This window comes from Acanthochromis polyacanthus, chromosome 6 (assembly GCF_021347895.1).
Source record: "Acanthochromis polyacanthus isolate Apoly-LR-REF ecotype Palm Island chromosome 6, KAUST_Apoly_ChrSc, whole genome shotgun sequence".
NCBI classification, from domain to species: Eukaryota; Metazoa; Chordata; class Actinopteri; family Pomacentridae; genus Acanthochromis; species Acanthochromis polyacanthus.
The window spans coordinates 30,611,678-30,628,279 of NC_067118.1; the positions used below are offsets into that span (position 1 = coordinate 30,611,678).

The following is a 16,602-nucleotide window of genomic DNA, read 5'->3' on the forward strand; positions in this document are numbered from 1 at the left end:
GAGCCTGAGAGGACGGCAATGACAAGCAGTGTGTTTTGAAGCGGTTAATATCCTGAGGTTGCTGGCATCCATAAGGGTTGCATGACTTCCAAAACCGCCATGAGTTAGTAGGAATTGAAGGTATGTATGACTGATTGGGCTGTGTGCTTTGATCGTGTAATTGTGGGCTAGATTGAGGTTAAGAGGAGTAGGATTGTATGATGCATTTTTTTCTCCTTCTCTTGTCTTTGAAACATGGGGTCAGTTGAGGAACAGGATCGCCGTAGCTGGAAGGGATGCAGTGTTTTAATGAGAGGCACACTAAACCCTGCCATTTTTAGGGGCATTTGAATGCAGTCTTTCCAGCTGATGAAGGTAAAATAGAAAATGTGTTATGTAAAGGGCCTATAAAAGACATTTACATGATGGTGGTATGTGCCATGAAGAGAAGAAACAGGTCAGGATTAAGAAACTAGACACTGCATTAGGCACTTTGTTGTTTATCATTTGGCTCTTCATAAGTGTGTACTGTGTATAAGTTGCATGTCAGGACTCCTGCAGCCCTCCTTGGCCTCCTGCCATGTAAATTAGGAAGCCACAGAGAAATATGCCTCATCTGTACTCCATGTCCTCAAGCTGCTTCCCGCTGCTGCTGGTTTGCTGCTCCACATTCATTAAAACAAGTAATCTCAGGTCATCCAAGTGCTGCCTTCAGGTGGTGCATCGCGATGATAAAACCTGCATTTTCCTGGACAAAGCACAGATTATGCCTATTTGCACCGCAACTGCATTCAGGAGTGTCAGAACCTCAACTGAGCTTTGAAATATTGATCAAAAGAAAACGAGAGAAGCGGTTAAGGAAGTGTTTGAGCAGCAGACTTTTTGACAACTACTTTTAAGTGTGAGTGTTGCTTTGATGAAAAATAAAAATAAAATCAAAAAACAAAAAAAAATGGGAAAGTAGCTGCTGATAATGCAAACTGCCAAATCTCTACAGTTTCTTTACAGATTCCTCTAATATGTAAACAGCAAAAACTACAGTTCCTCGATTGACCACTAGGGGCTCATTAGAAAAGTGATTCAATCACCATTGACACCTATGTTGAAATAGCAAACTTTACCATGAAAATAAACACATTTACAGCCAGGTATCTACACAAATTTTAGAATATAACTAACCTACTGACCTTAAATTGTATTAAAGCTAAAAGTTCCAATTAAGGGTGCGACCGCTTTGAGTGACAGCTTGATAGTCAGTGGCCTATAGAGGATTACATAGCCCACATCCTCTCTACTCATGCTCCACCTCTGCTCGTTTTTTTGATTAGCCGTGAGTTAGGTGTAGTCAGCCACTGCCAAAATAGCAACTGCCAGAGCAACCACACTGAGAATCTCTATCTTATGCTGTGTTCACAATCAAGTGCGGGACATTTTCCCGTTTGGCACCAAATCCGCCGTTTATTTGCAGGAGCTGGTAAAACACACTGACATTACTCTCTCACAGTGGCACATGCACTAAACTTCACATAATGCTAAAAACACAAAAGAAATAATTCAACACGGAGGTCAAACTTAACTAGCATATTTTAGCAGAGTTTCTACTGATCGACTTACCACGGTAACCAGATACAGCAGACTGAGACCGCAATGTGCGGGTGCTCAACCCAAGTCTGCAGGGGCCCAGAAGAGTGCGCTCATGCCATATCTGTTCACTGTGGGAAATAAATATGTAATATGTGATAAGTGATTGCAAATGGAATAATCAACTCCACTACACTGTGCAGGAAACGTCTAACTTCATCTTCAGTGGTGATACAGCATCCTGCAGGAGATATGGGCATATTTAAAAGGCGTTTCCATGAGAATAATCGTTTCCTACGCCAAAATAGCTTTGAAATCACTCCGCCTATTTCTCTACTCATCCCTAAACATTCGCTGCAGCTCGAGCACACCAGCTCACACGTACTCAAACAGTAAACCTGCTCTACGCTATGGCAACTTGTACTGCTGGAGCAATTCAGTCGTACATGTTCGAACTAGAATTTGATTCTAAAGAGGGATCATGATGCAAAATGCCCCACCCTGCCAGCTGACAGGATCGGTTAACGAACCCTGGAAACTTGAACCTGTGTTTCTTTAGACAGTTTCTGGGTGGAAATGCTCTGCTGTGGTGTTGACTCACTACTCCCCACACAACCAGCCTTTCAGCCTTTAAACACCACCATATGGAGATGTTAACAAGGTTTAGGCGGCCTTTAATATCAGCTGTCAGAGGGAAGTTCAGGTTTAAGGCAACATCTTGAGGTTTCCCTCTGAGGTGCTGGATGGATTCAGGAGGGAGCTGGGATGGTCAGTCATACAAACTTAAGCCTCTTCCTATTCCTGGGCTCTGCTGCAGTTTGCCTTCACTCTGGGACTCCGCCTGTGCAAATCTGTAGTCTCCTGCCACACAAGCAGATATGCTGAACAGTTGAGTCATTTCTGATTCCAAAACTAACACAGGCTGCTGCTGCTGCTGCTATCTATCGAGATCATTTCACTAGAGGGGATACAGGCTGCTGCTGAGACACGGCCAGCATAGTAAACAACTCTGCAGGGAAGACGCAGCACCAGCCTGTGTGTTCCCACAGCAAGAAGAAGCACACACACACGCAACAAAGTTCTACAAACACTGCACCGAAACATGAGTGAGAGGGAGATTTTATTTGGTGTGTGCCTGTAGTGGGGTGGGAATGGGTGTGAAAACAAACGCGCTGCCACCCTGACACACTCTCGATCCGTGCACCTTCCTGCAGCAGCTGCAAAGTCATTACTGCTCTATGCGACCTGCAGATTCATAAAACTTGGAAGCCCCGCCCACTCGACAACCAGCGTCTGTTTACGAAAAGTCACGGGAGCAGCATGGAGCGAGAGGTGCCCGACAGAAATGTCATAACGCGCTGCCGACAGGGGGAACAAGCAGCGAAGAACTGCGATCCTCTCCGTCAAGTCCGCCGCCGCCGCGTTTTGCGTCTTGGATATTTTGACATTTCCAGCTTCTAGTTGCGCGCATCGGGGACTTTTGAGGGAGGAGAAACGCGGGACTTAATTTCTCATTCGGAATTATCTCCGACTTGAAACAATGACTTGGCGCAAAAGGCATTGTTGCGCCTGAACCCCAGCAGCCTGGACTACAACAGAACCAGCTCCCCGTCGGCTTCCTGCGAAACCACGGCGCAACGAAAGGGAAGACGCGGGGATAGAAGATACAACATGGAAAGCCCCACCGAGAACCCGAACAGGGCTGCGGAATATCTGAAGGAGCTCAACAAGATCATCGAGACCCAGCAGGAGTTGCTGGAGAGGCAGAGGGGCAGGATAGAGGAGCTGGAGCAGCAAGTGTCCGACTTGTGCACGGAGAACGCCTGTCTGAAGGAGCAGTACCAGCGGCACCTGGCAACCTGCAGGCTGCTGCAGGGCACCAACAGCCTGGTGACGCTGGGAGCCATCAAGGAGCATGTCACACAGGACAAGTAAGAGATGACAGCATGTGATAGCCATTCATCAAAGTTAGATCATGCGTAAAAATGCACTTAATTGAAGCAAATGCTGCAAAAACAGACAAACTCAGCTGCTGCTTACTTTGGCACCATCTCTGCAAATGGTAAATGGGTTGATAGGTCTCATAATAGCAGAAAATGGGGAGCTTTTCCCATATTTGCAAACATGTATGTGTAAAATAGGAGAGGAGATGACCACAGTAGCCACCATCCTTGTGTGTTGCGATGGTCAAACCCTCAGAATCACAGTGCAGTTGTTTCATTTTCTCCTGCATCCGTGCTCAACACCGACATGTTCTCTGCACTTGTCCACAGGTTTCCATAAATCATCCCCCCTTTGTCATCCTATTAGTTTCATATTTGCCCATTTTCCTTCGACTACTGCAACTCCCACCGATTACTGATCTTTATGTGCACCGACAGGCACATTAATCTATGTGAAATGCACCGGGCTCCAGCCCCTGGGATAAAAAGGCACATGCTTGGGATAGTTCCGTTAGGCCTGGCCCTGTGTGCAGACAGACACTGTGGAGCACCTGGTACAGCTCTGAGTGATGGTCAGACGCTGTCAGGGTTACCCTCCCGGCACCAGCTCCGTGTCGAAGTTCACACTGTGCCGGCTGTATCTCCAAAATGCCTCAGCATGCAGACATTTAACTCAGCTCCTGACAGTCTGTGGGATCGTATGGTCGTGCTTGACCTTTGTCTCCACGGGCGTGTTAGTGTCATGAGGATCAGTGGCAGCAAATCAATACTGTTGAGTCATGGACTGTATGTCTTTGCTGGTTGATAAAACCAGACTCAGGAGATTAGGACATTGGAACACTGACCTTTCAGCGTGCTCCGTTTCATAAATCTCAGTGGGGGCCTTATGGAGTGATTCTGTCTGATTTCCCTGGAAAAAGTCCGTCACCATCTATCTCTCATTTTCTCTTTGGTCACAGTATCTGAACACGATTTCAGTCCAGTTCTGGCAGCCTGGCACAGAGGTTACTGAGGAGTCCGTGATTACCTCAGTGAATCTGATGGAATATGACAGCCGCTAATAATGTAAAGTGTGGTTTATGAACGGCGCAGGATTTAAAGAGCCGTTTAGGTGTGGGGAGAAATTAGAAGAATTCGGTGGCCTTAAGCAAAACTGCCTCTGAGATCTGCAAAGATCATTTTAGCATAAAGAAGATGCAGTTTAAACAGTGTGTATTTAAAAATTAACCTGTCGAGCCATCCTTTTTTTTAAACTGAGGTATACTGTGGCAGCAGAAAGAAAGACAAATCCAGATAACTTTCCTTACCAGCTCCTGGTTTTCCTTCTCAAGAATTCCCATGTGTTTTTCTACAAACCTCTAGAGGAAGGACTGAGCCACTGCTAAAAGATGTTTTTGTACATCATTTTGAGCCTTGATGAGTTGTGATAGCTTGTGTTTATTATTTGTTTACTCAGCTAGCAGCATAACTTCAGGGATGGCAGTTCTAATCCATCAGTCAGTGGTCTGGCAGGCTGAAATATCCAAAGTAATATCTGAAAATGTCCAATATTTTGATTTTTTTTTCCTACTAAAATCCTGCAAAATGACTGACATTTCTATTAGTCTTACCTAAACTGTAGCTCAGTGCTTTAAAAAATAGCCTCACAAAGCTGCTAACACAACTCTGCTCTTAGTCTTGTTAATTTTTGATCAGTTATTAATCAAAGAACTAACTTGTCACACTGTTGGTTATAAAAATTTAGCAGCCTCAGTCTCCTATGAATCTGCATCTCTCAGTTTAAGGAAGGAGTGGCTCCTGCAAGACCTCCTAGAACTTTCTCAAAATTCAGATTGTCAGTTCAAATAATCGTGGGAAGCAATGCAATTTGTTACTTTCTTCTCATTTTATGCATCTGCTAACTTTAGATTAGTGGTATTAGCCCCTTTGAGTGCCACCTTTTTTGCTGCAAATCCAACAAATTGCCTCCTCCAGCTTATTTGGCTCTCCTTTTTAATTTGGCTTTAAATCAAAAATGTGCCCACAGCGGTGACGTGGTGTTTGGCTTTGCAACTAAATGCGTGACATTAATGTCAATATGTACTCATCGAATTGCAGTTGGGCAAATATTACGAATTTAGTGTCTTGAGATAAACAGCTGATATCATTTAACCATAGAAGAAGAAGTGGGTGGAAAGGATAGAAAACGATGTGAAAATAGTGATTGAGACACGACATTTCTGTCAGTTTCATTCATTTTATGCAGGTGAATGGGAGCGCTTATAATGACTATGCAAAGTGTTTGCAGTCAGCTCAAATACTTGCGATCTGGCAGTTATGTAATAATTGTGACAGGCCTAGATCCTCCTGGACTGCTGAGCAAAGAAACCTCATTTTGGCTGCTTCTGTCTGCTTTCTCTCTCTCTGTCTCTCTATTTTTTTAACCCAAACCTTGCCATTGTATCTCATACTCAAAACAAAAACCGGCTCATGCAGGTCACGTAAAATTGCCCTTTTATAATTACCAGCATCATCTGCATTGTCAGTCGGAAACACAGCACATCCACTAATTTCCTTCTTGAGCAGTCGCTGCCTGTCTTCTTCTCTTAGGGAACAGTGGCTTCAAACATGTAAATGTTGATTCATACTGTGACCACATAGCAGCCAGAGAAAACACCCCAATGCAAATCAGTCATCGCATGCCTGAATATCAACATTATCTGCAAACAGCAGAAGCTAATGTTGTTTAAACAGACACACTTCAGACCTCGGCTTTGCCTTTATATCCTGCATCTGAATATCAGGCACGCTAGTGGAGACAAAGCACATCCGGCTTCCAGTGACATGACAATCGTGACTTCTTTTTTTTTTTTTTAGCATTATACCAAGAGTGTAGACAAAGCTCTCCTTGTGGTGTCAAGCATGTCCTTTTTCCTCTTGGTAGACATGATTGGAGCTGTGAAATCAGAAACAGACTGGCATAGAAGTTAAGGAAGCACATGAATGCTGCTGTCAGTTGCATAAAGTACCAGCCATTAACTAGAATTGTGTGATAGAAGAGAGAGTCTTCTCTAAAGAAATAGATTGACATTTTTGGAAATATGCCTTTTTGCTCTGTTGCCAGGAATTACTTGAGATGATGGTGCATTAACCAAAAGGAGCAATATTTGAGAGAGAGTTTAACTTAGAATAACGACTGAAAATCTGTACAAATATTGAAGCAGAGAAACCAGTCTTTATGTTAAGTGAATCCAACTACAGCTTTATATTTACTGCACAGACACGTGAGTGGTCTTCTCGTGTGACTCTGGGAAAGAAAGACAAGTGTGTTTACCTCCCAAAAAGTTAAGACTGCTCCTGACTTGATGCTTGATCTTTGGATAAGGTATCTTGAAATTCTTCTCAGATTGTGATCGCCGCCTCAGCAGGAATCCACACAGAGCTGAATAGACATGTGGAACAGTAGCGCATCTCTTTGCTACGTACAGGCCTAAGATCTGCCTTTTTAAATGTAGCAAAATGTAATGTAGCTTCATGCTGAAAGCACCCAGCCGGGTTTGAACCACAGGCCATTTTGCCATGAGACAAAAATGGTAACTGCTGAGTTCACGCTGAGTGTTGAACTTTTTATTAGGAGGAAAATGAAGCCTGGTTGGGGCCAAGGATCTTATGTGGTCGCAGTGTGCATTATACCACTGCTGTTGTCTTTTGCTTATTTGTTTTCACTACATTGCCATTCTCTTGTTAATGCGTGCAGGCTGTCATGCAATTTGCACTGAATTTATAGTCTTGCTATGGATCACAGCACAGTTTTTTTCTTCTTATCCGGTTCTTTTGAGTGCCTGTTTTGTCACCTGGTAGCAAACGCATGCATGCAGGAGCAGCGTTACAGACTTACTCGTGTTAGATCTTGAATACAGTCTCTTTTTTTCACACTGTATGTGAATAGCGGTGACGGAAAGACAAGAAAAACACACTGTATAACATTTATTGCAACACAAGTGACAGATAAAGAATTTCGTCTACTGAATGATACATGAGCTTGTTTGCTGCTATCTTGGGTCGGCTATAAACGGAAGGCTTTCCCCTCTAGGTTGTTTGTACATCTTTCTCCCTTTACCCTCTTTTCGACACAAAGTGCAGTGAGCGGGAAACGTGATGTGCCGCTGATAGTGGAACCTGTGGTGCCAAGTCAACACATTTGTCTGTGAAGTCTGCAGAACAGGTTCCTGGGTAACTTTGGCCGTCAGGTTCTCAGGACGCAGCGTGCACTGACCTTGATGTGCACCCATAGACTCGCACACTTGGGTGATTGTAACCCCCAAGAGCTGGTTAAGCAGAATTAGCAAAGTAGGAGTTATTTTCTGTGTGTAGCGCTCAAACGAGAGCTAGCAATGGCAGACATATCAGGTTTCTTCTGTTTATGGCTGCTGTGTTGCCTGCCTGGTCAGCCCTTCAGTCCAACAGAATTTATGCTGACCCAATGGAGTTTTTCTCCCCTAATGGTGTTTGTTTTTTGCAGCCTTCTACAGTTTCTTCTTCCTGTTTGTAGCTGGTTGTGCGAGGTAGGGTTACAAGTTTTTTACAGCACACATTAGTGGTGAAAGGTCTATCATAAGCAATTATGTTGAGATTTAAAGATTTTAGACTTTCAACCACATGTGCCTGGTTTGTCTCATCACAATCCCTTATAAAGTTAAATAAATCTGAATATCGTGGTCATGATCAAAGTCTTTCTTGCAGGGCAGGCTGCTGGTTGAAACAGAGTGGATTCGCTGTGATCTGAACCTGTCCTCTGGGCTTTGTGCTGGAATAGTGTCTGAAAGTGTTTTCATTTGTTATCTCGGAGCTGCTGGATGCATCTGCCAGCCCGCGTCTCAGCATTCAAACTTTGTCCCAGACCCAGATAGGCATCCAGGTGTAAACAATATTTTGGTTGCTGACGTGATTTCTGGACAGATAACTTCTTCAGCTCTGGATGAAAAACAGCTGATGTGTCATTTTCTGCATAGCCTTGCTTCTTAGTTTTCAGAAATGGACTGAAGCGGTGTTTAGCTTTAAAGTGAAAACTGTCAGTTTGGTAGTTTGCACCATTTTTGTGCCATAAAAGAGAGGGATACTCATTGTTTTTCCACTTTTAAGAATTTTGTTTTCAATCAGGCAGTCATTTAAGTTCAGTATGAATCCAAGTCAGTAAAGAAACATTGATCTTGGGCGATCAATTATTGATGAATAACTGGAGAAATGGCTGTGAAGCCTGGCTCCCTCCTTGTTAATGCTAACGCTGTGAGTGTTTCAATGGTGATGAATGAGCAGCAGGGCTCTTGAACTGCTGATTCGGTGCCAGATCTCAACCAGGACAGGTGCCGGGCCAGTTATCATTCTGCAGCGGTGTAAAAACAATATTTCTTACAGGCGTTACATACTGTATAGCCAAATTCTGTTGAGTACGGTAGTTTACATTCATCGCACATATTTACTCGCTACAAAACTATAATTGCTTTGATGCTTGAGCGCCGCAGTTGAATATGTTGGACAAGTAAAAGCAGCTGTACAATCATGCAAATAAGACTTTTTTTTTGGTGGGAAAATAAATGTTTGATAAATGGGGTGATTTATTTTTCTTCTAAACACTGATCTGATAATGCATTTTACCTTTACTTTTGCTGTTTTAGCAACTTTGTTTCATTTTCATGTTTAAAAAAAAAATCCTGACTTAACCATACCGTAGTTTTGCTTTTGTCTTCTAAGTTTCACAACAAAGTCTGATGCATTGGGTTGATTATTAAGAAAGAAAGCTTTGCCTGAGTTTAGATAACTGATGAGCTTCTTGGTGTCATGTTGAGAAACTTAGATGAGGAACAAATACGTGTGCAAATTGTATTGTTTGAGCAGACAACTAAATAAAATAATAATAAAAAAGATGATTCATTAATTGTAAATTTTTGCATCAACTTTGTAAAATCAAGCTTTGAGAGGGCCTTGAACTGTAAAATGTAGGATAACAAAGCATTATGTCACTGATTTCCATTATTTGTCCTATATACTCAGTATAATTCATTTGTTTAATTACAGCACGAATAAGACGGCGCATCTGTAATGACTTTCCCGAGGAGTTAATAGTCAGAGAAGCTAATCAATAGATATTGAAGTAAATAATAAAGGTTTCTTTCAGGTTGTTGCTTTTGGCTGATACTGTTATCTCTTTGTGGTCACTGGTGGTTTTATATTGCCGTCTGTGTTGCTTATAGTGATCGTGTCTTGGCTTCTTTGCTGTAATTTGCTGCCTAAGAAAAACCTCAGTTGCCCCCACTAAGTCCCCTGGATGGAGCCTGGAGACTTGAGATTGGCAAGTTCATAAATAGTTCACCCCGGGCCACTGTAACAGGTTTAGCATGTGTTTTGGGACCCCTCGGCAGGAAATAATAGCATAATGGAGAAAGCTGCTTCTTGTGGCTGGCGGCGTCCACTCATTTACCCGGCGATCTGCTGAACAATCAGTGTGCCAAACCAAATTTATGAGCGCCTGGGCTCCCTCTCTCCAGCAAAGCCTCCTCTAATGAAATACCCCTGCTAGATTAATGTCTACACAGGCATGATTTGCATTCAGACTCACCTATAAATCTCAAGCAATGGCCAAAGACAATTTGCAACTTGCACTCAAAATCAACTGCAGGCTGCCTTCATCTGTATTACACTGGTCCTCCTTGCATCTCGGGTGGCTGCAGCCCTGCTGGAAGGAAGCCAGGCACTGCTGACCTCTGGTTCCCTCATTCATGCCTATTAAGACAGAGTTAAGGTTGGTTTGTGTCCTTTGATGTTTCTGGCTGTCCCACAAGAAGGGATAATTATGGCTTTATCGAGCTTTGCTACGTCTATCTCATGGTGTTACTGGTTAAGGCTTCACTTAAGCCTCAGTTTGATTCAGCTCGAGAGCCAATTAGTCCTCATGTCAATTCCTGTGAGATTTGATGATAATGTTTTAAAATGTCATAGCATAGGCAGGATAATGGATAATAATGAATAATGTAACTTCATTTCAGCCATCTGCTTCAAAAAAGTCATTGATCTTTAGAGTGTAACTATTCTGATGTGTCATTTTTTGCCAGAAACAAAGCAAAATGATGCAAAAGCAGAGCTTTTCTAATAAACAGCATAAGGTGTGTTGACAAGCATTAACTGCTTTAATTAAAGCCTCAAACAGTGCTCATGTGGTTCATATGTTAGATTCAGTTCCACCTGAATGGCTTTCAGTGTCAACTGATATATTAGACCAGTTTGTAGTGGGATGGACTTTAAGTTTTTTAACCAAAAGTAGCACTATGAAGTCCTGTTTTTAAAAGTTGGTGACCCGATTTGTTTGTTCTCATCTGGACTTTTGTTCTTATGCTTGTGAGCATTTTGTTACCTTTGGCCAGAGCTAAACAAACTGTTTTTCCCTCTTTCCAGTCATTGGAAGCTGCTCTAACTGGATGAGGATGGTAGATTTAAAGTTGCTGCACAGACATGAGGGTGGTATCAGTCTTTTCATCTAACTCTGTACAAAGCAGAAAGAATGCAAAGCAGAAAGAATGCAAATGTATTTCCCATAAGGCTGAACTTCGTTTAATTTGCTCATGAAAAGAACACTGCCATAGAAGTAGTGACACATTCCCATTAAAAGGTTGATTTTGTCAGTTGATATAGTTTGATTTGCACTAAGAAAAAATCAAACCATAAATGATTCATAGACATTTTTTGATATACTAGAAAGACTTAGTTTTTCTCTTTTGTTAGTTTGTGAGAACAATCCATAGAGTATAAATCTTACATGTATTCTGTGAAGATGATGCACTCTATGTTTAATTTACCAACTTTTTACTTCCAGCTTGCTAAGCCTTTGAATCTCTCTCCACCTTCTTTCATCAATACAAACTGTGATCAACACTACAGCGGCACATTTGTAGGAACCACAAGGCCAAAGTATGGCTGCCTGTTCATTCTTTATTTCTTCACAGTTGAACCAATTATCTGCCTCGCAGCTGTCAAAACCAGCTGATGCAGCAGCTGAATCGAAGGCAATTTGTAGCATAGTACCTGTGGAGAGCTGTTTGAAAGGCTGCCACTAGTTTTCTGCCAAGTGGGAGTGCAGAGGGATGTGAGTGAGTATGTGTGGATGGCTGACAAGGTGGAGGCTGAGTCAACAGCTAAACACAGATGAGGAGCTGCTGCTCACATGTCTTCTTAGTCATCGTAGATAGATGTCAACAGACTTCCTCACAGCTGTCTGGGCCTTTGACAACCAATATTTGAGCTGAGATATCCTGGGGAAGTAGTTTGGAGTCATGTAAACAATCCACATTAGCGGCTCAGAACACGACCACTGCAGTTCTTTCGCTTTAAATGCAGCTCGTTTGTTGTACTTCAGTAGGCTGACAGCGACTCGTGGGTTTGCATTGCTCCTTCTCATAGGTGCTGGGCTATAATCTTTGAGTTTCCACGCTGACTGCTGCTGTGCACTTTTGTTTCTGCTCTTTATAACTCTGGACTTTACAATAGACTCTGAGGTCTCATCTAAATCCAAGCAATATGTTCAGGAATGTAGCCAGAGCAAAAGTGAGATTCCTCTCGTATCCAGCTCTCTATACTAGGTCAGGTGGAGAAACAAAGGTTGGAGAAAAAGACTGTCTTCATCATGAACAAGGATCACTTGTATAAAAGTCCGATCTTATTAAGATGTCATTTAAAATGTCTGATTGTATTTGCGTTCGACACACTGAGCGTGAATAAAAGTTGGCACCGTATTCGACTTTTTTGGTCAGAAATAACAGAATAATTTCCCCAGATTTCAGGCCCAACTTTAAGAATAATGATGAGCGACAGGGTCGGTAATCAATTCTTAAAGTCCAGTTTCTCAGCCGCTGCACTCTAAATAATATATTGACTGATTGTAGTCTACAGTGTCGGAGTAGATGATGAGAAATTAAAGCGGCTGAAGGCAGCAGATGGATTGTTTTGAGCTGTTTTCAGCAACACATACAAGTGTGTAGTCCTTTAATGCAGGGGCAGACAGCCAGTGGGGGTCATGCACCACTGACTCCTTAGAGATACATAATTTGACAGCACCAGGAGAAGCAAACCACTGCAGAGAACTGGACCGACTCATTAGATCTGCTTAGGCGGACACATTTGTGCTTGTAATTAGTTGCTGATTAATACAGATCATTTAGATCTCAGTAATATAGACGCCAGAAGCATGTAGCGCACCGAGGAGCCCAAAGCAAGACGAATGCCCTTCATTTATGCACTTGACTGAGAAAAAGACTTTAACCAAGGGAAGCAGACGTAAAGGCACACAAGCATGCATCTCATCAGAGAGGCACGAGCGAAATCTACATCAGGTGAAGTGCCGCTTGCCTTATCTCGACTGCGGTGTTCTTCTGGAGAAAAATGGATCTTATAAAATATTGACAATAAATATGAAATAGTGTACAAGAACGTCAAGCTCCACAGTGTTCCTCTGAGGAACCTGTCAGCGTGAGTGAGCTGTTTTAGTCGACCGCAGGTTCAAGCCATTGATCATTTGGTGACACTGTTGTGAATGGAGGCAGGAGCCACAAAATTGCAAGAAGTGCTGTTCAGTTTTCTTCAAAAAGTTTTGTAAATTCAGTGTTACGTCGGCCTGTGATTTATTCTTTTTCATCGCGGCTTGAGGGGGTTTTGTTTGCAGAAGCTTGAAGCGTTTCATGACTGTCACGATTGCCACTGAATGACACAGTATATCCAGGAAACCCAATAACTGTTGGGGGAACTCTTGATATAACTCTTTTCTAAACAGTTCAGTTAAGGACTTAGCAAAGTTCATAAAGCATTTCCTGCTGTTAGCTTTGTTAAGCATGGTCAAAGAAGCGGTTAGGGCGGCGTTAAGTGATTTTAAAGTTGAAGGATTATTAAAAAAATAAATTAGTAGGAGAACCGCAGTTATAATATGAAAATAATAAGAGGAACATGTAGCACAGTAACATTTGCATGCAATACAAAATATGATTTGCAGTATAGTCCGACTTGGAAACTCATCAATCACACACCGAGGACAAGCTATAATTACCTCTGATTTTCTTCTGAATAAAGGAAAGGAAATAGCCACACATGCATTTCTGTTACGGCCCCAGCACGATATTTTCTCTTATTGCCATATTAAGGGCGATAATGTGATGAAGCGCTAGAAGCCATTTCTCCCAGGCTGAACTCTGCTCAACATTTTACAGTGAAAAACAAATAATGGGTCTGTAATTACGTTGGAGTGGGTCGTTTCTGGAAGGAGGTGCTGTAAGTAAAACAGCTTTAGGGAGAAAGTGTCCAAGCCTTTGTGATGCATGGTGCCTGTAATTGAAAGTAAAGAAAATGTTACGCTAGAAATGAGCTACGCACACATTAAAAGCCGGGATTGGTGGGGAGCGAGATGTGTTGATGCGTGAATCATTGCAGCTGTGTGGCCTACAGTGGATGATGTTCCAGTTCATTTGAAGCCAAGCAGGGAGCTGTGATTAAATGAGCAGCAGACTCGTGAATTTCTGCAGTCGTGTCCAGTTGCACTTACTCTTGCAGAAAGGCGGATTGATAAACTATATGTCAGCAGTTTTTGCACTCGCTGTGCCCTCTGTTCATTTCCTCCCTCACAACAGGAAACAGACTGCCCTCATTGCAACAGACACTGTATCTGAGCCACAGGAAATGGGCAGGTATGTATACTGCCCACAAGCACCGAGGTGAAGGATAGGTTATCGTCACTGACACGGCCGTACAGATGGGAACTTTTAGATTAACTTTAAAGAAGCAGCTGAAGTGAAGTCTCGATTCTGCCACTGGAAATCTGGCATCTCTATAAGGCAAGCTCTCCGCTTGTGGAAGCCTTCCTGTGGAATGATACTTCCAATGGGATTTGGCGTTTCATGCATTATTTAAAAGGCTTTGGGAATGCACCTGAATGCGCCTCGGTAGCCGGTGTTTCTGCGCGGTGCAGAAGAAGAAGAGTTTAACTTTCATCCTTGTGTACATCTTAAGGAAGAGAGATTCTGCTCAGATAAGGCAAAAAAAAAACAAAAAAAAACGTGCAGTTCATTTTTTGCATTATCAGGCAAAGTAGCTTTTTCTACTCTCCGACCAGAACTATGTAATACTCCATCAGTTGTAATCCTGCATTACAAAGAGCTGTTTCATGTTGTCTGAAAAGAATTTAATTTACTTGAAATTAGTTAAGTACAGCTCCTGGTTGAGCTCTAATTATTGTGTTTCACCCAGAGAGGCAGCTTGTGCACATCACAGCCTGACGGGTATTACAAGTTGTAGGAAAAGAAGAAGATATCGTAGGACCAATAGCCGAGCGGTTTGGACACATACAACATGGTTTCAAATGCACGGAGCAGCAAGTCCCCAGTTTGCTTCCCAGCTGGCTGGATCTTTACTTTCCACATTACCCGTCTGTCTCCGCTGTGTCCATCTGATAAAGGAGGAATTCGGTGCTTTTACAGCCCAAGTGAGAGCTGTGTTCATATTCTCGGCACAAGGTCAAAGGCGTTTCCAGTGGGTGTTGGACTCCGCCGGGGTCTCTGATCCTGTTTGCAATATTCATGGACGGGCTCTCAAGGTGCAGCCGGGGTGAAGATGGCATCTGGTTTGGGAACCTCAGAGTTGTGTCTTTAGTTTCTGCAAATGATGTGGTTTTATAGGCTTCTTCGTTACCGATTGTGAAGCATTTGGGATGAGAGTCCACACCTCCAAGTCTCAGGCCATCAACCTCTGCTGGAAACCGTTCAATTGCTCCCTCTGGGTTGGTGTTGACTTTCTGTGAAGTGAAGGAGTTTAAGTTTCTCGGGATCTTGTTCACAAATGACCGATTGGTGCAGCCGACAGTACCTGACTGTCGCAGTGAGGACGGAGCTAAATCAGAAGGGAAGAAACCTATGGTCATGAGGTGTGGGTAGTCAGTGAAAGAATGAGATTAAGGACGAAAGCAGCCAAAATGAGTTTCCTCTGTAGGTTGTCTCAGACATCTGGAGGGAGCTGGGAGTGGAGTTGCTGATCTTTTGTGTTGAAAGGAGTCAGCTGAGGTGATTCGGGCATCTAATTAGAATGTCTCCAGAGTGACTTTCTTGTGAGGTTTTCTGGCCAAGTCCAACTGGGAGGAGACCTCGGGGTGGATTCAGAACTCACTGGAGGGATTATACATCTCATCTGGCCTGGAAGCTTTGGCTCCCTCAGGAGGAAGTAGAAAATGGATAATGAAGAATAGGACGACTGCAATGCCCTGCTTATCCTTCTACCACTGTCACCCAACCCTGTATGAGTGGAAGAAAACAGATGGATAGAATAAAATCATAAAAAGGTGAATATATAATACAGTAAAGCTGAATTATGCACTTGTCACCTGCAGCCTAACAGCGGCTTTAATGTGTAGTTTTCATCATTACAATCTATCAACTCTCAGAGTAAAACAATGCGACACAGCGAAAGAGACTGTAGTGATAAACCTACACAATACTGTCACCCAAATCTGTAGCTTTTTTCAATTTAAAGGAGCTTAACTGGGAGTTTTAGCTGCTTTTTTTATGTGTCTGACTCACAACTTTACTGTTTTGGTCCACAACTCTTAATGGGACATTTTCAGCCACTGTTATGATTCTGCTCTAGCCCCTGCCCATCTTTCCCCGTTTTCCTCTTTTTCCTCCTTTCTCCCTTAGATCCTGATCTGTTTCTGTTTTGACCTGTGTCTTTGGCTCCCTCTGTCTGTCTGTCACCTCTCCCTCGTGTCTCTCTCTCTCTCCTGTTTCACCTGCCTGCATTCTGCTACCTGCTGCTTGGGTTCTCTAGCTCCTTCCGTAACAGCCACAGCAGACAGCTGCTTTCTGGGAAAAGCTCTAAAAACCCACAGTGTGCACTACCTGCTCAGCACCAAATGGCAGACAGAAGTAGTGACTAGCTGGTGAACATGGAGCATTTAGCAGCTAAAGAGGCCAATATTACCCTCAGGGGTTGGTAGAGACCAAACACAGAGATAGACCAGAATGAATGCTGGATTTGCTTTCGCCAGGTGGCCAGAAACACCGCTCCAAATGAATGCTAATGTTGCTTTGTAACTGCT

At 43.0% G+C, this 16,602-nt stretch overlaps 1 protein-coding gene across 2 annotated transcripts in view; it reads left to right on the plus strand.

Annotated features, from left to right (window-relative positions):
• The first annotated feature begins 2,745 nt into the window (after positions 1-2,745).
• LOC110957379 (IQ motif and SEC7 domain-containing protein 1-like) overlaps positions 2,746-16,602 on the plus strand; it is a 97,854-nt gene continuing 83,997 nt past the window's right edge. Inside the window, exon 1 of one of the 2 annotated variants that reach the window (XM_051948944.1) lies at positions 2,746-3,491. In XM_051948944.1, the coding sequence (XP_051804904.1) occupies positions 3,232-3,491 (260 nt within the window). In that variant the 5' untranslated portion in view covers positions 2,746-3,231. The remainder of the gene's footprint in view (positions 3,492-16,602) is intronic. The other variant, XM_051948947.1, reaches the window with a different exon arrangement.